This window comes from Harpia harpyja, unplaced genomic scaffold (assembly GCF_026419915.1).
Source record: "Harpia harpyja isolate bHarHar1 unplaced genomic scaffold, bHarHar1 primary haplotype scaffold_310, whole genome shotgun sequence".
Taxonomy (NCBI): Eukaryota; Metazoa; Chordata; class Aves; order Accipitriformes; family Accipitridae; genus Harpia; species Harpia harpyja.
In genome coordinates this window covers 53,784-77,179 of record NW_026293263.1, presented here as the reverse complement: position 1 = coordinate 77,179, position 23,396 = coordinate 53,784, and the positions used below count along the sequence as shown (strand labels likewise).

At 51.7% G+C, this 23,396-nt stretch overlaps 1 protein-coding gene across 1 annotated transcript; it reads right to left on the bottom strand.

Moving 5' to 3' along the window:
* Window positions 1-14,680: 14,680 nt before the first annotated feature.
* LOC128138291 (uncharacterized) lies at window positions 14,681-23,392 on the bottom strand. Its single transcript, XM_052779585.1, has 5 exons — window positions 23,378-23,392; window positions 22,426-22,628; window positions 18,359-18,650; window positions 15,792-15,890; window positions 14,681-15,103 (listed from the first exon to the last, which is right to left on the bottom strand). The coding sequence occupies exons 1-5, from the start codon at window positions 23,390-23,392 to the stop codon at window positions 14,960-14,962; spliced, it is 753 nt and encodes a 250-aa protein (XP_052635545.1). The 3' UTR covers window positions 14,681-14,959.
* Between the last annotated feature and the right edge of the window lie 4 nt (window positions 23,393-23,396).

Here is a 23,396-nt window from a genome sequence, read left to right as displayed (position 1 = left end):
ACCAAGGTGATGGATGCGTAAGAAGCCCGTCATCAAGACCTAGGAACATCAAGATGCAGGGAAGAACTCCCAGTCCAAGACGACAGGCGGCTAGGCAGCAGAGCCGCCAAAGCAGCCTGGAAGAGCGCCGCAGAGGAGAACCAGCTGGTTCCTTCCAAAACCGATCCACGCTTTAGAGCTCCGAGCGCAAGAAAAAATGCACCCGATTGGCACCGGGCCGATGAGTACGGGCATTCGAGACCCTAGGGATGGCGCCCGAAGCGCCTGCCGCGCTCACTGAGCGCAAAGACTGATGACGGCATTGAGAGCCAACGAAGGTCTAAGGCACAGAAGACAGACTACACAAACCACACACCACCACAGACACAGGCTGGAACTGCCCTGCCCGGCACACGCTGCTCTCGTGCTGAAAAGCAACCCGCTCCCTTTGCCTGCCTAAAGGGGACTGCTCCTGGACAGCCCTGCCCTCCTACGCTAACTTTCAAACCCCTCCCTGCAATTCCCAGCTGTGTCCCTCCCTCCCAGCCTCTCCCCAGCCCGGGTCCCTCAACTTAACTTTCAGAGGGCCAAGGGTACGAATCCATCCTCCCCAAAAATCACACGGCCTAACGGATGATCCGGCAGTCGCCAGGTTCCTCTTCATCACCTGCAATGAAGACAAAAAAAAAAAAACCAACAAAGTCAGAAGAGGCAGTAAGTAACCCATCAGCCAACACCAACTACTTTCCCAACCCCCCACTTAATCACACACACCACAGGGTTACGCCTACCTGCTCATTCCAGAGTCAGACCCTGCGGCCATCATCACTCCTGGTACCTGAGACAGCAAGACACACCAAATTAACATAGCAGTCATGAGAAGTCACCAGCCCCATGCTCCTCCTCCCTCATCCACAACTCACCTCAAATGCTCATCCCATTCCAAAGGTAGCCCACACAGCACCTGCAAAAGAAAAAGGTAAATGTTTAATTAACCACCCAATTAGCTAATCAAGACCTACCCAGCCAACAACCACCTCACCTTCTCAAACTCCTCATTGGCCTGCGGCTTCACCCCTCCGAGGCTGCGTGCACCACCTGCAAAACCCAAAGCACAAGACACATGCTGAGACACCGCCCGAAACCTCAGCCCGCCCGCACCGATTCCCAACTTGCTCTCCTTTACCTCAGCCGCTCACATGCCCCACCTGTGCCGTCGACAGCTTGCCACATCGAGGCCTGTGTACCACCTGCAAAACACAAATGACAAGGGATGCTTCCAACTCTGCTAACAATACAACGCTACCAAAGAAATGATTGCTTCAACCCCTTAGTCACAGCTCACCTTGCCTGAGTCGCCTCCGCTGCTGATAGCCCACTTCGCTCCTTGCTTTGCACCTTCAGAATAAAAGAAAAAAAAGAACCCTTATGAACTAGTCATAGAGCCACCAGCTGCATCTTCCCTCTGACTCCACTCACAGACCCACCTCCTCACGGCGCTCCGCTCCCCTCCTCCGTAGCTCTGGTGCACGCATCTTGTCTCTCTGCATCTGAAAGAGAAACCCATATTGAACGAGTCAGCCTGGATGCAGAGCAAGAGCTTAACAACTCCAGCTACAGCAAGCCATTTTAAAAAAACAAAACAAAAAAAAAAAACCAGAGCCAAACTTTAAGCCCATCACATGCAAGCCTCAACACCTTACAGACTCAAATCCGCTTCACCGCCCCTCAACAGCCTCTGCCACATGGCTACAATCAATTCCATAAAAAACTCTCAACATTGCTGTCCACACAGCCCACCAATGCCTACTCAATCCCAGATGACCGTACAACCCTTGCCTAAACAATTAAGGCAAATCAACATTTCACCCTTAGACTCTTATTGCTGTTCCACCTACCCCTGACTCTACATCCCCGGGCAGAGCAGCTCCAAGCCAAACACACCTGTGCACAGACCAACACAACACAGAACGGTACAGACAAGGTGATTCAAAGTGAGAGAAAACTCTCAGCAAGAAGGACTCCCTGACGGGAGGTGCCATCCGGCAAGATGACCTACGGCGTCCAAAACACTGAGGCAAGGAGGCTCTACGGCAGACCCCGAGGAGTCCGACGTAACGGCCTGTTAAAAGACAGCACTGTCAAAACCGAGACGATGGATGTACAAGAAGCCTGTCATCAAGACCTAGGAACATCAAGATGCGGGGAAGAACTCCCAGTCCAAGAAAATGGATGGCTAGAGAGCGGAGCTGCCGACGCAGCCCAGAAGAATGCCGCGAGAGAGGACCGACCGGAATCTGCCGAGACCGATCCGTGCTTTAGAGCTGCAAATGCAAAACAAGAAACGCTCCAATGGCACTGTGCCGATGAGTACGGGCATTCGAGACCCTAGGGACAGCGCCTAAAGCGCATGCCACGCTCCCCCGGCGCAAAGCGCAATGAGGACATTGAGACCCGCAAAAGGTCTAAGGCACAGAAGACAGACTACACAAACTGCACACCACCGCAGACAAAGGCTGGAACTGCCCTGCCCGGCACACGCTGGTCTCGTGCTGCAAAGCAACCCGCTCCCTTCGCCTGCCCAAACGGCACTGCTCCTGGACGGGCCTCTCTCCTGTGCTAACTTTAAAACCCCTCCCTGCAATTCTCAGCTTCGTTCCTCCCTCCCAGCCTCTGCCCAGCCCTGGTCCCTCAACTTAACTTTCAGAGGGCCATGGGTCTCAAACCATCCTCCACAAAAACCACACAGGCTAACTGGGATGTTCCTCAAGGTGACACATTGGTCTTCAACATCTGCAATGAAACAAACAAACAAAAAAATCAGAAAAGGGAGTAAGCATCCCGCCGGCCAACGCCAACTACTTGCCCAACTCCCCCCTCCTCATAAGCACCACCGTGTTTGCTTCCCCGCTCGTTCCAGCTCCGCTACTTGCCCACAAAATAAAGTCAAGCCCCAAGGCTTGTAATCTACGAGGGGCCTGCCACAAGCTGCAAAGGTTCTAGGGACAACACGGCGTTCTGTGGGCAATGAGGAAAGGTGACGAGGCATCCCAGAGCCTGAAAGGCGCTGTGCCTCCTGGCCCTTCTGCTTTCTTCAGAAGTACTAAAACTCCATATATGGATGCATACAAGATGTTCACTCTAACCCCTGCTAAACAACGTCATCGTTGGTCCCGTTAAGAGAGATATCAGCAACTCTACACAGCATACAGCAGAACTGGTGAAATAAAACAAGGTTCCGTTTTCAATAAAGTTGGGGATTCCAGGAAAACACAATGCATGAAGAATTAAAAAAAAACCCAAACAAACAATGCATACTATTAAACCAACTTTCTACCCCTGAACACTCAAAACAAAATTACTGACCTGAAAAAAAGGAAGGAAAAAAAAAAAAAAAAGCTGCACACAAGTGTTACTTTCTACTACACATGCTGCCAAACCTTAACCGGTCCTGAAGGTCTTACCTCGAGCAGACACCTCTTCCCAAAGAGCTGAGCCAGCTCAAAAGCTGCAAAGGACTCAAGGATGAGCTGAGCACCAACACCAGAGAAACCCAGGAGCACAATGAGCTCCCTCAGCAGAGGCTGTGGCTCAAATACCCCGAGCCTCCGCCCACCACCCTTCCCACAATCCCCTGGGAAAGGGGAAGGGCAAACCACCAGAAGGTATAAAGTCAGCTGGAGGAGCAGCAGGAGTGTTCTTACCTGCCTTAAATTTACAGTAAGCGAGACCCTGAACAGAGAAAGCGACCTTTACTGGCAATGACGCTACCTGCTCCTGTACTACAGCTACAACTATTGCATCAGCAACGTGACCGGGTAAGGAGTTAAACTTAATTTTTCTGAGGCGTAGACAGAAAAAGATAGATGTGCCTCTAAACTAGGTAGGAAACTAGCTCATTAAATGCAATAACAATGTAGTTATTAAAATCACATCAATCGGCGGCGAGGCCAGCAGACGCAATGGTAAGTCGGTGGCTAAGCGCTCCGTTGAGGCGGACCGGGAGGTTCCCGAGGCCCGGGAGCCCCGGGGAAGAGCAGAGGGACGGTGCAGAGCCGGCAACTCTCGTAAGAGAGGCTGACGCGGCGTGGGCGTTGCCAGGGGCGACTGCGGGAGATTTAAATGGCCCTGAGGAGCGCCAGCGACCAAGAGCGTGGCAAACAGGGCGTGGCGTGTCAGGGTGTGGTGCGGCAGTTTGCGCGGCAGTTCGGGCAGGTAGGGCGCAGCCCCCCCCTTCCCCGCTCGAGAAGGCTACTGAAGCGGTGGACGTCGGCCTCAGAAGGAGACCCCGATATGGCTGCCGCTCGGGTGAAAGCCATTGCTAGGAAAAACGTGGCGATGCAGACAGAGCTCCCGTGTAAATGTGCAGCTGTCCAGGTCTCTGGCTGCAGGGAGTGCCTGAGTCTATCAGAAATGATGGAGGTCAGTGGGGACGCCTCTTGTGTGAGCTGTGACCAGGTGAGTGATTTGCTCAGCCTGGTGGTAGAACTGAAGGAAGAAGTGGAAAGGTTGAGGAGTATCAGGGAGTGTGAGAGGGAGATAGATTGGTGGACCCACACCCTACCGTCCCTGAGGCAGACGCAGCAGGCGGAGGCTCCGCGAGAAGCGGAGGTTCCCCTGCCCCCTTGCCACCAGGCAGGAGGGGACCTAAGAGTTGGAGGGGAATGGATACAGGTCCCTGCTCGGGGAGGCAGGCGAGTCCCCTCCCGGTCTCCCTCACCTTCCCGGTTGCCCCTACGCAACAGGTATGGGGCTCTGGAACTTGAGGACCGGGTCTGTGAAGATCAGGGTGTAGGTGAAGCCCTATCCAGGGAGGTGCCTAGGCTCAGCCGGGCAGCCCCACGCATTCTCGCAGCCTGTGAAAAAAGAAAAAGGAGGGTAATTGTCATAGGCGACTCCCTTCTGAGGGGGACAGAGGGCCCAATATGCGGTCCTGACCCGTCCCACAGGGAAGTCTGCTGCCTCCCTGGGGCCCGGGTAAAAGACATTACCAGGGAACTCCCGGGTCTGGTTCGGACCTCTGATTATTACCCATTGCTGGTTGTGCAGGTTGGCAGTGATGAGATTGCAGGGAGAAATCCAAAGGCAATCGAAAGGGACTTCGGGGCACTGGGGCGATTGGTGGAAGGAGCACAGGGAGTGTTTTCCTCAATCCCTTAGTGGCAGAGAAATATACTGAAAGGAACAGGAAAACACACCTGGTTAATATGTGGCTCAGAGGCTGGTGCCGTCGGTGGTGTTTTGGGTTTTTTGATCGTGGGGAGTTTTACGTGGCACCGGGCTTGCTAGCGACAGATGGTATCCAGCTATCTCAAAGGGGTAAAAGAATCCTCGCTCGTGAGATGGCGGGGCTCATAGAGAGGGCTTTAAACTAGGTTTGAAGGGGGTAAGGGATAAGGCTAGGTGCACCAGAGATGAGCCTGGGGGCAGCGTGCCAATATTAGGGGTGGATTCGATAGGCCAGCTCAAATGCATCTATGCCGATGCACGCGGCACGGGCGATAAACAGGAGGAGCTGGAAGCCATCGTGCGGCCGGATAGATACGACTTAGTCGCCATCACGGAAACACGGTGGGACGACTCCCGTGACCGGAGCGCTGCGATGGATGGCTATAAGCTCTTCAGAAGGGATAGGCGAGGTAGAAACGGTGGTGGGGTGGCTCTCTCTGTTAGGGAGGGTTTGGACTGCACGGAGCTACACGATTGTGATGACAAGGTGGAGTGCTTATGGGTGAGGATGAGAGGGAAGGCCGATAAGGCAGATATCGTGCTGGGAGTCTGTTATAGACCGCCCGACCACGTTGAAGAGACGGATGAATCGTTCTACAAGCGGCTGGCAGTAGTCTTAGAATCGTGTGCCCTTGTTCTCGTGGGGGACTTCAACTTTCCAGACGTCCGCTGGAAATACGCCACAGCAGAGAGTAAACAGTCTAGGAGGTTCCTGGAGTGCGTGGAAGATAACTTCCCGACGCAGCCGGTAGGTGAGCCCACCAGGGGAGGAGCCTTGCTAGATCTATTGTTTACGAACAGGGAAGGACTGGTGGGAGGTGCGATGGTCGGAGGCCGTCTTGGGCTTAGCGACTGTGAAATGATAGAATTCTCAATTCTTGGTGAGGCAAGGAAGGGGGTCAGCAAAACCACCGCTATGGACTTCCGGAGGGCAAACTTTGGCCTCTTTGAGGCACCGGTTGAGAGAGTCCCTTGGGAGACGGTCCTGAAGGGCAAAAGGGGTCCAGGAGGGATGGACGTTCTTTAAGAAGGCAATCTTAACGGCTCAGGACCAGGCTATTCCCCCGTGCCGCAAGTCAAACCGCCGAGGAAAACGACCGGCCTGGCTGAACGGGGAGCTTTTGCTAGGAGTCAGGAAAAAAAGGAGAGTTTATCAACTCTGGAAGAAAGGGCGAGCAACTTGGGAGTACAGGGATCTTGTTAGGTCATGCGCAGAGGAAATTAGAAAGGCAAAAGCTCAGCTAGGACTAAATCTGGCTGCTGTCGTAAGAGACAACAAAAAATGTTTTTACAAATACGGTAACAGTAAAAAAAAATCCCAAGGAGAATATCTATCCTTTAATGGATACAGAAGGGAACGTTGCCACCAGAGATGAGGAAAAGGCTGAGGTACTTAATGCCTTCTTGGCCTCAGTCTTTAATAGGGAGACCAGTTATCCTCAGGGTACTCTGCCTCCTGAGCTGGAAGATGAGGATGAAGAGCAGAATATAACCCCCCTTAATCCATGAGGAAATAGTTAGTGACCTACTACGCCCTCTGGACGCTCACAAATCTGTGGGACCAGATGGAATCCATCCAAGAGTACTGAGGGAACTGGCGGAGGTGCTTGCCAAGCCGCTCTCCATCATCTATGGGCGATCCTGGTCAACGGGGGAGGTCCCAGAGGACTGGAGGCTTGCCAGCGTGATGCCCATTTACAAGAAGGGTCGGAGGGAGGATCTGGGGAACTACGGGCCTGTCAGCCCGACCTCGGTACCGGGGAAGATTATGGAAGGGTTTGTCCTGAGAGCGCTCGCGTGGCAAGTCTGGGACGAGCAGGGGATTGGGCCCGGTCAGCGTGGGTTTACGAAAGGCAGGTCCTGCTTGACCAACCTGATCTCCTTCTATGACCAGGCGACCCGCCTAGCGGATGAGGGAAAGGCTGTGGATGTTACCTACCTTGACTTCAGCAAGGCCTTTGACGCTGTCTCTCATGGCATACTCCTTGAGAAGCTGGCGTCTCGTGGCTTGGACAAGTGTACTCTTTGCTGGGTGAAAAACTGGCTGGATGGACGAGCCCAGAGGGTTGTGGTGAATGGGGTTAAATCCGGTTGGCGGCGGGTCGCGAGTGGTGTTCCCCAGGGCTCGGTGTTGGGCCCGGTTCTGTTTAATATCTTTATCGATGATTTGGATGAGGAGATCGAGTGCACCCTCAGCAAGTTTGCAGATGACACCAAGTTGGGAGGCAGGGTCGATCTGCTTGCGGGTAGGAAGGCTCTACAGAGAGATCTGGACAGGCTGGATCGATGGGCCGAGGCCAATTGTACGAAGTTCAAGGAGGCCGAGTGCCGGGTCCTCCGCTTCGGTCACGGCGACCCCGTGCGGCGCTACGGGCTTGGGGAAGAGCGGCTGGAAAGCTGCCTGGCAGAGAAAGACCCGGGTGTGCTGGTTGACAGCTGGCTGAATATGAGCCAGCAGTGTGCCCGGGTGGCCAGGAAGGCCAACGGCATCCTGGCCTGTACCAGAAATAGTGTGGCCGGCGGGAGCAGGGAGGTAATTGTTCCCCTGTATTCGGCACTGGTGAGGCCGCACCTCGAGTACTGCGTTCAGTTTTGGGCCCCTTGCTACGGGAAAGACGTTGAGGTGCTGGAACGTGTCCAGAAAAGGGCAACCGAGTTGGTGAGGGGCCTGGAGCGTAAGTCTTATGAGGAGCGGCTAAGGGAGCTGGGGCGGTTTCGTCTGGAAAAAAGGAGGCTGAGGGGAGACCTTATTGCTCTCTACAACTACCTAAAGGGGGGTTGTAGCGAGGTGGGTGCTGGTCTCTTCTATCAGGTGGCTGGAGATAGGACGAGAGGAAATGGAGGTCCCTGGAGGTATTAAAAAAGTGTGTAGACGAGGTACTCCAGAACATGGTTTAGTGGGCATGGATGATGGTGGGACTCGATGATCTTGAAGGTCTTTTCCAACCTCAATGATTCTATGATTCTACATGCCGAGGAGACCCTCTAAAGCCAGGGGATGAACTAAGAGAAGGGGAAAAAAAAAAAGACATAAAGAAAATTTAAAAAGCATCAAGGTATGTGACAAACAAGAAAGAATTAAAAACAAGGGATAGACAGCTTCATAAAAGTAGACACGCAAAGAAAATTTTAAAAGCGACCAGATAGAATACAGGAAAAAAGTAAATAATAGAGACAAAAGCGTGTAGAAGTGAACACAAACAAAAATTCAAAAGTGAAAACAGGAAAAAATGAAAAAATAGCAAAACCCCCTAAATAGACAGAGACAGAGAGAGAAAATTTTAAAAGCAATGGGGTACAGGACAGACTAGAAGGAATTCAAAAATAAAGACGGCGAACTGGCTACAAGTAGATGAGGAAAGAAAATTTAAAAGCGACAGGGCACAGGACAGACAGGAAATAATTAATAAACAGGGAGAGAGATCATGACTAAAGTAGACATAGACTGAAAAATTTATAAGCGAGAGGATACAGGAAACGGGAAAAAAATTAGGAAATAGGGAGAGAAAACGTGATACAAGTACACCTAGAAACAAAATTTCACAACAAAAAGAATTATGAGAGTACAAAATTGAAAATTAGGGACAGTTAACTAGATAAAAGTAGACATAGAAACAAAATTTAGAAAGCAACGTAGTTCATGACAGACAGGAAAGAACTGAAAACCAGGAACAGGGATCAGAGTAGAAGGAAACATTGAAAGACAATTTTAAAAGTGACGGGATATAGGGAAGCAAGGGAGGAATTAAAATTTAGGGAAAGGGAGCGAGATAAAGGGAATTGTTGAAAGATAAATTAAATAGCAAAGGGGTATAAGAAATATAGGGAAGAAATAAAAAATCAAGAAAGGGAGCCAGATAGAGGGAGACATAGGAGGAATTTTGAAAAGTAGCTGAATACAAGAAACACAGACAAGAATGAAAACACAAGGACGAGGAGATGGATAGAGGACAATGTAGACAGGAAACTTAAACGGCGATTGGGTACAAGAAGCAAAAGATGGAAAATAATTTAAAAATAGGGACAGGGAGATGGATAGAAGGAACCATAAAAAGCAAAAAGTGATGGGGTACAGGAGAGAGGGAGGAATTTTAAAAAGGGTTGGGGCATCAGAGGGAGGGAAACAGAAAGAGAAATTAAAATGCAACTGGGTACAAGAAACATGGGAAAGCAGTAAAAAATAGGAGCCACAGAGAGGGAAGCGTAGGAAAAAAAATTTATAGATGAAGTGGTACAGGGCAGAGTTGGCAGAAGAGTAACAAGTTTTGGAGAACCAGGCAGGCAGGTGGGCTGGTGGAGGGAGAGGCGGAAGGAGGGACAGGCAGGGAGGCGGACAGAGATCTGGGGAAGGGCGGCAGAGACGGAGCGGGATGCACGCGACAGAATGCGTGACTCTCCGCAGCTCCCGACGCCGGTGGGAGACCTTCACCGCCCCGATGCTTTTCTCTCCGCCTCGGCGGCAGGCGCCTCGACGCTCCTCTCCCACGAGGCTTCCTGGTGGCTTGTGCGCGTGGCTGACGGAGGCGCCGTGCGCTGCTGGCGCGCTCTGTCGGGGATGGCTCGGAGGGATACTTCCTTGCAGCGGGGGCTGGCTGTTCCTTGCTGGACGTGGCTGCCTGCGGGACCCCCTTGGATTCCCTCCTCGGATGGTTCACCTTCGTCAGCTCCCTCAGGTGGGCGTGCCTGGGCAGACCCTTCCCCAGCTAAAGGGAGGGATTCAAAAATAGGGACAGTGAGCTGGATCGAGGGGGACATAGAAATAAAACTTAAAAAGCAATAGGGTATGAGGCAGATAGGAAAACATTAAGAAATAAAGGCAGGGAGACGGACTGGGGGATACATAGAAACAAACAAGAAAGCAGCAGGGTACAGGAAAAAAGAAACAATTTAAAACCAGGGACAGGGAGGAAGAGAGAGGGAGAAATAGAAAAAAAATTCAAAAAGCGACGGGGTACAATTCACATGGATGCAAATTAAAAAATAAGGCCGGGGAGCTGGGGAGAGACATACGTATAAAGCAAATTTTAAAACTGACAGGGTAAAGGAAAGAGTGAGAAGAAATAAAGAAGAGGAAGAGGGAGCTAGATAGAGGGAGGCATAGAAATAAAGTTTGACAAGAAATGAGGTAAAGAGCAGAGGGAGTTTCCTGGTTTTGGCTAGAATAGAGATAATTTTCTTCCTAGTAGCTGGTATAGTGCTGTAGTTTGCATTTAGCATGACAATAATGTTGATAAAACAGTGATTTAGTTGTCACGAGGCAGTGTTTATACTAAGTCGAGGATGTTTCAGCTTCTCATACTGCCCTGCCAGTGGAGGCTGGGAGTCCACACCGCTGGGACAGCTGACCCAAATGAGCGAAAAGGGTATTCCATAGCATATGACGTCCTGCCCAGTATATCAACTGGGGAAGCTGGCCAGGGGATGCCGCAGCCCGGGGATTGGCTGGGCACCGGTCGGTGGGTGGTGAGCAAATGTTTATTCGTTAATGCGTGTAAGTCCTGGGACTGAGTCTGCTCCGGGGCTCGGTGCCCGTACGCTCGCCCTTCCCCTGGGACAACTCGGCAGTCGTTACTGCGGCAGCAGATACAGAGAATGAAAATACAGCGATGGGGAGCAAGAGAGAGGAACAGAAAGAGAAAAATAAAATGAGGGAGAAAGGCTGAGGAGCAGAGAAGGAAAAGTACAGGGAAAAGGACAGTGAGACGGAGAAATCAATAAAAAAGGGATGAGGAGCCCCGCAAGGACGTGGCAGAAGAAACACAGGGTCGGGGAGCATCACGCAGCCCCGCTCGCCTTCTCCCGCGGCGCAGTCGCGGCCCGGCAGAGCTCGGCAACTGCTCCGCTCCTCCCTCGGCCTCTCTGCAGCCAGCCAGGGCAGGGCAGCGCTGGCCCCTCTGCAGGCAGCCACCCCGTTAGAGGGAGGGGCTGTCACCGTCATCCTCACTGCCTGCACCTGAGGCTCCTCCAGCCCTGGCCCAAAGCTGGAGCCCAGCAGGACCACCAGGGGGCCATCACCCGGCCCCCACAATGCATCACCTCCTCCCCTGGACTCCCTCACAGCCCCTCGCTCTGTGCAAAGGGAGCACAAAGGAGACGGCGAGTGTTTATGCAGTCATGCGTGTAATAAGTTCTGGGAGCAAGTCTGCTCAGGGGCTCAGGGCCCCCAACGCTCCCCCTGCCCCTGGGACTCCTTGGCAGTCAGTTGGTTGGCTCCTGGGCTGATGAGCTGGTGGGCAGAGGTGGAGGCTGCCAAAAATGATCCGGGTGCTGCACGCTAGAAGAGAGGAGAAAAGTGGCAGCCTGCTGGAGAGTGGGGGTGTAATCAGAAAGCATGAGGCAGAGAACGGGACAGCGAGCCCGACAGGGATGGAGAAAGACGCAGCAGGGAGAGGAGGAAGAGAGAACGGGACAGTGACTGACAAGGAAGGATGGGGAGCAGGATGGAGATGCAGAAAAAAACTGGTGTAGGCAGCATGACAGAGAGGGAGTTAAAAAGAACAAGGGTGCAGAGCTGGACTGAGAGAGATGAGGAAAGAAAAAAGTTACAAGAAACAAGGCACAGACAGAGGAATGAAACAACAGGGAGTCAGGACAGCAAATGATGGAGGGAAGGGGCAGGGGTTGGGAAACAACACAAAACAAACAACATAGCTACACACACTACAGGGCAGAGAGGGAAGAATTAAGAAGGGGTAACAGGGAAGAATTAAGGAAGAGGGACAGAGAGCTTGCCAGAGAGAGGTGGAGAAAGGCAAAAGACCGCACAGATGACAGGGCAGAGAGGGAGGAATTAAAAAACGAGGGACAGGGAGCTGGACAGAAAGAGAGGCAGATATAAAATGGGAAAAAGCAACAGGCCACAGGGCATAGAGAGAGGAATTGATAAATAGGGACAGGGGACCAGACAGAGCATGATAGAGAACAGAAAAGAAAGCAGTGGGCTACAGGGAAGAGAGAGGAAATAAAGAACAGGGAATGGGAGCCAGACAGAGACAAAGAGAAAGTGGGGGCAGAAAGCAATGGCCTAAAAGACGTATAGGGAGGAAGTAAAAACTAGTAGCAGGGAGCCAGACAAGAGAGATGGAATAAGACAGACAAATAGTGTGGGGCTTTGAGACAGAGACTGTGGAATTAAAACGGAGGGAGGGAGCCCAACGGGGGGGGGGGGTGGATCCAGACAGGCTATGGGGGCCAGAGGGAGGAATTAAGAACTGCGGACAGGGAGCCAGACAGAGAGAGATGGAAATTGCGGGGAATAGCTCTGGGTGCAGGAAGGAGGAGGAATTAATAAATAGGGACAGGGAGCTGGACAGAGAGGGTTGGAGAAAGGCAAAAAAATCAGCATGATACAGGGCAGAAAGGAAGAATTTAAAAATGGGGGCAGTGAGACTGACGTAGAGAGATGCAGAAAAGAAAAAAGCGACGAGCTGTGCGGAAGAGAGGGAGGAATTATAAAACAGGGCCAGGAAGCAAGAAAGAGCAAGGTGGAGAGCAAGGTGGAGAAAGGCGAGGGGGAACCCGAGGGTCAACAGGACAGAGAGGGAGGAATTAAAAGTGAGGGACTGGGAAAGGAGAGTCAGCGAAAGAAACAGAATCGCAACGTGCTGCAGAACCGAGAAGGAAGAAACTGAACAACAGGGACGGGGAGCCAGATAAAGAAAGGATAGCGATGGGCTACAGGACAGAGAGGGAGGAATGAAAAAATAGAGATCAGGGGGTGGGCAGAGAGAGATGGAGAAAGAGAAAATAGCCAGGGGCAACAGGGCAGAGAGAGGGGAGGGAGGAAGGAAAAAACAGGGATCCAGAGCCAAACACAGAGAGAGACGGCACAAGAAAGTTATAGCGACGGGCTACAGGGAGGAGAGAGGAATGAAAAGATAGGGACAGGGGGCCAGATGCAGGGCGACACACACGGGAAGTATAGCAACAGCCTGAGGGTGGAGAGGGAGGAATTAAAACAGTGACAGGGAGCCAGAGGTGGTGGTGGTGGTGGTGACACAAATAACGGGCAGGGGGAAGAAAGACGGGCTGCAGGGAAGAGGAGGAGGAATTAAAAAATTGGTATCCAGAGCTGGACAGAGAGATGGCGAAAGAAAAAATTGAAAAATAGTAAGAGGGAGCCAGCTAGAGAGACAGAGAAAGGAAAAAATGCAGTGGGCTCCAAGACAGTGAGGGAGGAATTTCAAAAAGGAAGGGACCAGGAGCCATGCAGAGAGAGACAGAGAAAGGGAAGATAGCAATGGGCCGCAGGGCAGCAAGGGAAGAATTAAAAAGTAGGGACGGGGAGCTGGACAAGGGAGAGGTGAGGAAAGATCAATAACAATGTTGTGCTACAAGGGTGAGAGGGAGAAACTGAAAAATAGGGATGGAGAGCCAGAAAAAGGAGAGACAGAGAAAGAACAAATCACAGTAGGCCACAGGACAGAGAAGGAGGAATTTAAAGAGTGATGTGTAGAGGGCAGAGAAGGAGGAATTTTAAAAAAAAAAAGTAAGGACAGGGACAGGGAGCTGGACAGAGAGACACAGAGAAAGAAAAACCAGCAATGGTCCACAAGACAGGGAGGAATTAAAAAATCCTGGCAGGGAGCCAGAGAGGGAAAGACAGCAGAAGAAATGACAATTGCAATGCGGCACAGGACAAAGAAAGAGAAAATTGAAAAACAGGGCCTGGGAACTGGAGAGAGGCAGAGAAAAAAAAAGCTGCTCTAGCAGCAAAACGCGCCAGCATGCGTGCGCGGCTCCCGAGCTGCAGTACCCACCTTTGGTCGCCAGGAGGCAGCATCCCCATAACGATCCTCTTCTGAGCGTCAGCTGGATGAGAGATGACTGACAGCCCAGCCCAGTATAGACCAGCCAAAGGTGGTAACTACTTACTGGGGGTACAGGGCTTACATTTCCCTGCCCTTTTCCCACTCGCAGCCCGGGCAGTCATCTTCATTGCCTCTGTACCAAAAAGAACCCGAGTGGCTGGAGCGTTTCCATCCTCTGCATTTGACTGCTTTAAAAGTCTGGGGGTTGCTTCTGTCCATGCCCCCCACCCCATTACCTGCAGAGGAGAAGCAGCACAGGGAACCTGCGAACAGGGGGGGCGGGGGGGTTGCCCTGGAGCAAGCCCCAGGGACTGCTGTATCCATCTGCATGTGGCATGAGGGTTGTGGGAGTGACAGCAGCCAGTCAACAGATGCTGGCAAGAGATTTTAAAACAATAAGGCAACACAGGTGACAGCCTGAAGGCAGGCCACAAGAGACCCAAAGCTGCTTTGTGCCAGAGGGGCAGCTCTGTTCAGCAGGAAACAGCGCATCCCAGCAGACCAGATGCAAGCGGCCCATCTGCAAGTGAGCGACACCCTGGCGATCCTGGGGCTCTGTTGGGTTGGGCACACCTTTCCTCACCTCTGTGCCGTCAGAACTCTGCTCTCCTAATCCTGCACACACATAATTGTTGATCCTGTGATATCCTGTTGATAACACACTGATGTTTTTAGTTGTTTCTAAGCCGTGTTTATACTAAGTCAAGGACTTTCCAGCTTCTCATACTGCCCTGCCAGCAGAGGCTGGGGGTGCACAAGAAGAGTAGCTGAGCTAAAGCAGGGTTCCAGGTAAACAGGTCAGCTCAAAATACACCACCTCCTTTAAAAGTTAGAGCAAGTTGAACTCTTAAAATCAGCATTAAGACTGATACGATTTTGAACAACTTCTTAGCATAAAAGTAAACACTCCTGCCGGTGTTGGAAAACGCCTCCTCCCTTCCTTACGGCACTGCTGCAGGGAGATAACCCTGGGAGGCTGCGGGACGAGGTCGTACGCAATCAGAATCTACACTTACAGATCCACCACAACAGCTACAGCCCTTGCGCTGCTGCTGCTGTACATCTTGCTTGTTTGGGGAATAAAGCTGAAAGTGAAGTGGAAAACTGCAAAGAGCAAAATGAAAAATAAAGGATAAATCTCAATAATTCACTTTATACTAAAAAGGTGTGCCCATGTTTATATACATCCAATAAAAACACATTATTGAAGCAGTAACTCACCAAAACCACCTCAGGACTCACTGTCACTAGTTACAAGGCTGCTAATGCTTCCTGGGAAAACCTGGAAAACACACGGAAGCGACACCAGTTTGTCCTGTTTTGTCCGCATCTCTTCTTTGACCTTGATTGCTTTTAGTACAGATGCTGGTTATCTCAGTAAGGTTTTCGAGTACTACTATAAGACATTTTAAAAAACTCATTGGCTGCAAATGCATAAAGCTTTTATCGTGAAAACAAAGCCTGTTTCTTCAGAATAGCTGAACTCTTATGAACAGTTTTTTCCCTCTTTTTGTACAAAATTATTTTCACGGTATCATTTACTAGTAAGTGCACAGAAACAGAAGATTATATGCTTTCAGGAAGAGAAAATAAATGGAGGGAAGTAAACTTTGCATAGGCATAACATGCTCCAGAACAGACCTTAGTTTTACTATTTGTATTAAAATATTTCACAGAAAAAATGTAGAAGGAGAGTTGGCACATTCTTAATGTTAACTTTAGTCCATACTACAAGTACCTTCAGAAAAACGCAGACACACATCATAGGTGTACCTTGTACTCGCAGACCACTATGGAATCTTTCCATGTGTCTTGTACTTTCATGGCAGAAGAAAGGGCAACCGCAGTGAAATGGTGGCAGCTGACATCCACCTGAGAGAGGAAAAAACCCTTTAGCATAAAACTAGGTAGGAATCCCAAGCTGCCTTTTTTTGTGAAGGTTTGTGAAGACAGTATGACCAAGCGGAGGAAAAAGTATTTTGCATCATCTTCGGTACAGTTGTTGACACAGGCCACTAGAGCTTTTGCGTTTTTTTGACAACCGTGCCTTTTTTTTTTTTTTTTTTTTTTTTTGGCTCATTGGCAGCTTTAGTTTCACTAAAACTCCCTTTCCTAGATACACGCAGATGACAGACATAGATACCTACATACATTTTCTCAAGCCTTAGTATAGCCAAGACTTCATCACCCTATACGTCTCAAGCTGAGTATTTTTGCTAAAGAGCACAGCAACATATCTGTCTGTGAACTGCCTCGTTGCAAAAAACGAATTTTTTCCAGGCCATTGCTCCAAATGGTCAAGATCTTTTAAAACTGCAGTTGTGCCACCAAACCCGCTCAGGGTCCCTCCTAGCTTTTGACTGCCCTGAGATTTAACAGGCACACGCTCTATTCCATCTTCCAACTGCAAAAATACGTTAACGCTCTTGGACCCAGAGCGCAACGCTACAGATGTCCACACACACACACCCCTTGCCGTTTTGATGAGGAGCCACCGAGCATCCCTGCGAGCACAGCTGCACACGCCACATCGGTTTCACCTATGCCGTGAGTTACCGGTTTCAGTGAATGTAGTTTCTGACGCTTTAAACTGAAAACCGTATCTCGACACTTCGCCATGGTAGAAATGACCCATACCTAGAATGCTACAAAAATGCAGTAACGCAAATTGCAAACCCACAGCAGCAACAGCTTCAGAAATATTTAGACCAGGAACAAGGGAGAAAAATAAAACGGCTTCATCTCATGCACAGGGGAGCGGCAGGCAGAGAAAAGGGTCGGCATTCCGAGCCCTTACAGAAAACAGGCATTCTCCTTCCATTCCTCAGCCTGTCCGTTAGGTCTAAATACCGCAACGCTACTGTGGCAATATCAAGAGTAGGGAACAACAGCCCTGCCACTGGACTAGCCATTGACCCATGCTATTTACGTAGCAGGACGCATACACAGAGGGACATGTTTTGCCACACACAACCCTGAACTTCCTGAAAATTTATGTTTACCAAAAAAAGCCATTTGGAACATATTGCCAAACAACATTTGGCAATAAAGCTTTGATGCGTTTGACACACACAAATTTTTGGTAACTTGCTATTTGCTTCCTGTTGTTGTTGTTCTTCCTTCAGAAATTCTACTTGCAGCCAAGTTATTCACTACTGGTTCAAGCATTTGCCTTCCTGCTATTACCAGCACATTTACAGATGCAAGTAACTTAATTGCTCTTCTACAATTACCCAAATGACAATTACAGCCATGAAAGAGAAGGAGAGGTCAGGCAGCAGAAGAGCTCTGCAGGCTGGCACCAGTCAATGTTGCACTCTCTAAAAACAAACAACAACAAAACAAAACCGTGACCCTATTTTTTTTTCTTTCAGAGCTCATCCCTGTCTCAGCATTTTGTCTCGTCAGAGCATGAAGTGCAGGTGATCTGTACCCTGATGGTATTCGTGTGTGAGGAACGCCTGTTCAGAAATAGTCCAGATCTGTAAAGACTGGTGTCATTTTTATGGTTTTAATCATCATAACTCAAATTTTATATACTCACGCATTTGTGAGGAAACAATTAACTTTTAGACATTGCTTCTCCTTTTTGGGGAAAAAAAAAGTGTTAGAGACTGAAAAAAAATTATGATTCAGAGCTCCCAACCATGAGGGAGTGGTGGAGAAATCAGTGAAAGCGAAGACCAACAGCAGCAATATTAAGTGAAAGTTGGCTTTAATTCTGATCACGTACTTAAGCGACTCTCCAAGTCTATGCCTCAGTCCTATGAATGACTAGTCCTTTTTTGGAAGGACAAACTTTTTTACTTAAAAGTGCTAGACTGAAGACTCCGCTGAACAGAATGGGGACTGTGCCACGGGACAACATGCCATCAACACTCTAATGAGAAAAAAAAAAAATCAAATAAAAATCAAGTTTAAGTATCAGTTTCCATCAGGTTTCATTCATTATATTTCTACTGGCATCTAGGTGCTCAAAATGAACTATAGGGACACCACATATTCCTAAAAATTCAGTTATACCTAAAAAAATAAAAGGCTATTTCCAACTTGCCCATAAAATCAGCATGAACAAAGAGAAGAGAAACACTTGGCCCTAAAGAAGCTAACAGGCAGCTCTGAGTTTATCATAGATGAAAGTTTGTTCTTTCACCTGAAACAAAAACGTATCAAGGGACCAATTCAGGAACAGGGCACGATCTGTTAACAGCAATTTTTCATCAGCTTTTCTGCACTAGCAGCAAATTTGCCTTTTCTGTGCGTTTGATGTGGAGTATCTGTAGTGCCCTTGAACTCGCAAATGTTTCTCCCCACTCCCCCAGCCCAATATGTGCGATTACCTGAGCAGCAAGCAGAATTAACCATGCAGGATTTTCTTCGTGTGACACGGAAGGTGACACTGGGAAAAGAGGAGGCAAAAAGTAAACCTGTTTGTCACACCCAGCCAACGGTGAAAAGACAGGGGAGGATTCTGCTGGAAGGGCTCTGCGCCCCAGGAGCTCCGACCAGCCGGTTTCTCTCCCCTTTGCCCGGTAGCGAGGGGACGACAACACCTCGCCTGCACCCCCTCGCGGGGGGGCTGCCCCAGGAGAGCCGGGGGACCCCCACCTCACTTCTGCCCTCGGGAACGGACTGGAAGAGACCCTCCACGCAGAGAGAGGAGCGTGATGTGGATTACATCCCCAAAGCAAGAGGCCAGGCTCTCCGCTGGCAGAAGGACAACTCCCCTCCCTGCTGCTCAGAGCTGCTTGCTACAGACAGCCCTGCCTGTGCCTGGCTGCTCTTCTGCCATGCTGGGAGTGCAGTCCGGCCGAGGGACGCTCCAGCAAAAAGACAGTCCAGCTAATTGCAGCTCCTGCTCATTACAGCCGCAGGTAATTTTGCCTCTGGCTAATGCACGCTCCAGATAGCAGACACCCTGCCTCGTTCCAGCTCCTGCTTGCTACAGTTCTGGCTAATTGAAGCCCCAGTTCCGCACTGAAGCTCCAGTTGATTTCAGCTTCTTCTTCGTACAAGCTCCAGCTATGTGCAACAGTCTGAGCTTTCAATAAGGTTGTGAATCAATTGGTGTCAAAACTTGAGCATTAGGATTAAACATCATAGTTATACGCTGTATAAATATTCATTAGTTTGTGCGATTAATTACTTAACAACTATTCTAAGCAGAGTAGAAAGAAGAGCTGGACTCAAAGAGGGCTTGTGGGGTCTGAAAAGCACCTTTCCCCCCAGAGACCATCACAGATGTTGAGTTCGGCCTGCTGCATGCTTGCCTCCTGAACTTCGGGGTCCGACACAACCAGACTCCCATCTCTGGGGAAGGTCCACACACCCTGCCCACCCCCTGCTTTCCCCTGCAGCCCCCAAAACCCTCCCACCTGCCTGCCTCTCACCCATCTGCAAAACCAGCCAAGCCAGCCTCTGCTTTTGGCCCCCAAACCAGATGACTCAGTGCCCATTTAGAAACCAAAAAAACCCAGCTGCTGAGCCTGTTCTCAAGGCCCAAAAATGCAGGGCTGGACCTCTGTTTCTGAGCCAAAAGCCGCGCAGCTCAGTCTGTTTCCGAGCTGCAAAATCAGCCGTGTGAGCCTGTTTAGAAGCCCCAGAACAGAAAACTCGTTCTCCGTTTCTGACCCTGCAGTGCCCATGGGCAATGCTGAGTGTAGCCACCCCACAGCCCTGCACCCCCGGGGCCCCACATGCAGTTTTGGGGAGTGCTGGGGAACTGCGGAGGGCCCGGCCCCATGCCTCTGAGGGGCAGCCCCAGCACTGGCAGGGCGTTGCTTCATTATTGCCATTTCAGGCTTTATTTCCCTGGCATCACCAGCACGGCACGGCCAGGCCCATACCCCAAACTACCAGCCAAAGCACCCCCGCAGGTAGCCGGGCCCAGCTACCCAGAAAACAATAAAACCAAAGAGGGAACAAGACAGAGAATGCGGGGAAAGGCAAGGAGAAGGACAGAGAAACAGAGAGAGCACGAGAGGGATAGGGAGCAGGACAGAGAGATGGAGCAAGAAAGGAAAAAAGGACGGGAGGCAGAACCAAGGGAAAGAGAGACAAGGATGGGGAGCAGGACAAAGGGATGGAAGAGAAAAAAAAAGAGTGATGGGCTGCAGGACAGAGATGAAGGAATTAAACAGACACAAGGAGCATGACAGAAGGACAGAGAGAGAAAAAAGGGACAAAGAGCAGGCCAGCATTGGAGGGGAAAAAACCAACTGCGATGGGCAGTGGGAGAGAGATACGGAAAAAGAAAAAAATACTGAGGAACAGAAAAAAGAAAGAAGAGACAGCTAGCTGGACGGGGGACACAGAAAGGACAGGAGACGGAATGTGACAGAGAAAGACAGACAGAAAAGGTAACGAAAGAAAGCAAGGCAGAGGGACAGCAAGGCGGGGGGGAAGGGACAGGGGTCTGGACAGAGATGGAGAAATAAGCAGCAGGGACAGAGGAAAAGAGACAGAAAGAGGGACAGGGAACAAGGCAGAGAAAGAAAAATCAGGATAGCGGCAGGACGGAGATAAAAAACTGGGACGGTCCTCAGGACAGAGAGGAATACAAATACGAGCAGGGAGCGGGACAAAGGGTTACAGCGAGAAACGATGGGACAGGAAGCAAGACAGAGTGACAGACAAGAACAACGACAACAAGAGAGAGAGAGAAAGACAGGGACTGTGAGAAGCACAGGGGGCTGGAGAATTTAGAAAGAGAGGTATTAGGAGCCCTGCAGAGAGAGGGAGGATGAGTAAAAAAGGGGGCAGGAAGCAGCACAAAGGGTCAGAGAGAGTAAGAGATGAACAGGAAGGAGGACAGGGACAGTGAGATCCAGAATAAAAAAAATAAGCAGCAACAGTGAGCAAGACAAAGGGATAGAGAGAGAAAGAGAAAGTAGGAAGAAGAGAGATAGGAAGGCAGAGACACAGAGCGGCATGTACAGGCACAGAGAGGAAAAGAACACCAGGGAACAGGCCAGAGAAATTGGAGGCGGAGGGGGAAGAGACAGATGCAGATCAGGACGAGGAGATGGAAAAGGAAAAAACAGTGACTGGCTGCAGGACAAAGAGAGGGTGGGGGAGAAAAAGAGGGAGAGGGAGCAGGACAAGAATGCAGAGAGAAAAAGAAAAGGGGGCAGTCGAACAAGAGAGAGAAAGGGAGAGAGGAAGAGGGAGCAGGACAAGAGAATAGACAGAAGAGGAGAGGTACAGGGAAGAAAAAAAAAAACCCCAAACCAAGAAACAAACATCACAGCAGCAGGGGAAAGAGAGGGGGCCAGGAGAGGGAGAGGGAGGGACCGGGACGCACAAGAGGAGTGACAGGGCCCTGAGGGCCCAGGACTCACCACAACTCTCACTCTTGGAGCTGCCAGGAGACCTTACCAGCTCAGATGCTTCTTTCTCCTTCTCTCCTCCCTTCCTCTTCTGTAGCTCCAGTCGCTTGGCTGTCCTCCACATAATGGAACACATGAGTGTCTCACAGCTCTTATGAGACGAGGCTTCCTAGACACGTAGCCTCGCTCGCTCACTATGTGGCTGTACCACGCTGTTGGTCATGCATACCGACCCTGGTGGTCTGACCTGCTGTGGACTACAAAGAGGGATCCTTCCTCACCCGGAGAGGCAGGGCCTTCTCTTGCCTGCAGCGGGAGGCAGCTGCTGGCCAGATGGCCTTCCATTTCTTCTTTAACTTTCTCTAGCCTCTCCAGCTTCAGCAGCTCCTGTCCACAGCCAGTAAGCGCTGCTCCACCTGTCCCTTTGTGCTCCCACGCCGCGAGGAGAGGGAGGCCAAGCAAAGACAGCCCATGCAAGCCTGAGGCTGGTGCAGTCACTGGCATCCCCAGGGGAGGAACGGACAACCGCATCCACAGCGTGGCCTCTGGGAGAGGGAAAGAAGCAGCAGTGACCGTTATTACCGTAGCTCGACCCTGGCCGGAGCCCCTCCTTCCACAGGGGCTTCCGCAGATGCCGCTTGTTTCCCGTGCTGCTGCTAACAGCACCCATGTTAAGGGAGACTCAAGAACACTGGAGGGCCAGCTTGCTGCCCTCACGACAGGGCTTGGGGGCTGCCGGGGGCTACAGGACAGCCTTCAGGGGATGGGCTGGAGCTGGGGGCAGCTGCGCAGGGCGAGTGGGGCTGGGGGAGGCTCCGGGGGAACTCCAGCAAGTCGGGGAGGCGCCCGGTGGCCGCGCCTGAGGGGTGCCCGCCTCCGTCCCCTATTCCCTTCTATCAGCTCTCGGGGAACTCCCTGGGGCTGCCCTGACCCGGCTCGCCTCCGGCGGACCGGGAGCCTGCCGCACCAGCAGCTTTGCAGCTTCCCGTCCTGCCACCCCCAGGCAGCCAGCGGGCAGAAGGCACCCCCCGCCCCCGCCGGAGGGGATTGCTCGCCTCACCGGCAGTCCTTGCGCTCACCCGCTGCCGCCCAGACCCGCGCCCAGCGCGACGCCATGCTGCTCCCACGGACCGCGCACGCGCCGGCTGCCGATGGCGCGCTGGAAGGGCCAGAGTCGGCAGGCGAACGCAGGGCTGCCCCAGGCACAGGACAGCGCGCTATGGTGCATGCGCTCTGGAGGCGCGTACGCACGGCTGGTCGGGGAGCGGGCGCAGCGGGAAGCCTGAAGAAAACAACACGAAACCGGCAACAAAACTACACCTCGCGCCGTGCAGCAGGGGCCGCGGCAGCAGCGAGGGCTACGCCGCGCTGCACGGGCCCGAGAGCAACGCTGATGCCCGGCTGCCGAGTCCGCGAAAACTACAGCTCCCGGCATGCCCCGGGAGGCACCGTGGCGGACCGGCAACTCCGTGCCCCAAAGACTACAGCTCCCGGCATGCAGCGGGAGGCAACTGTCCCTGCTTTCTGACCCTGCGGGACACCGTTTCCGTTCACCCGCACGACGGCGCAGCCGCAATCCCCGCCGAGCCCCCAGCGCCGTCCGGGCAGCTCCCGCGTGCTCCCGCCACCCGGCTTCGGCTCCAGAGAGTCCCCACCACCGTCTCTGGCGTGGCATGGCGCGGCACCCCCCCGCCCGGCTCTGTCTCCGGGCGGGGCCCGCTGCTGCCACTCCGGCACGGCGCGGCCCCGCTGCCGCTCCGTGCGTCCGACACGGACACTGCCGTCCTCCTTGGGGCTTTCCCCGGCTCGGATTTGGGGCTCAGCAGGGCTTTTGCACCTCTTGGGTGCTGTTTCTTGGTGCCCCCTGCTCTCCCTCCCCCTCCCATACAGGCACGGAGCGGCTCTGGAGAAGGAGCTTTTAATTGAAAAGACAAGAGAAAAGGTCCCCTCCAAGCTGGTCTAACCCCTCCCTACCCCCCCTCCCCGGCCCCCCCTTCAACAAATACCCCCCCCTCCTCTCCCACCCCTCACTGCCCCCATCTCCATCCCT

What these genes read in the sequence shown, in the direction of transcription:
- LOC128138291 (XM_052779585.1), bottom strand. An exon ending in GCGGGTCTGGGCGGCAGCGG is followed by an intron (nt 18,651 to 22,425) that starts GTGAGCGCAAGG and finishes GGTCTCTTCCAG; the next exon opens with TCCGTTCCCGAGGGCAGAAG. An exon ending in TAGTGGTCTGCGAGTACAAG is followed by an intron (nt 15,104 to 15,791) that starts GTACACCTATGA and finishes CTTCACTTTCAG; the next exon opens with CTTTATTCCCCAAACAAGCA.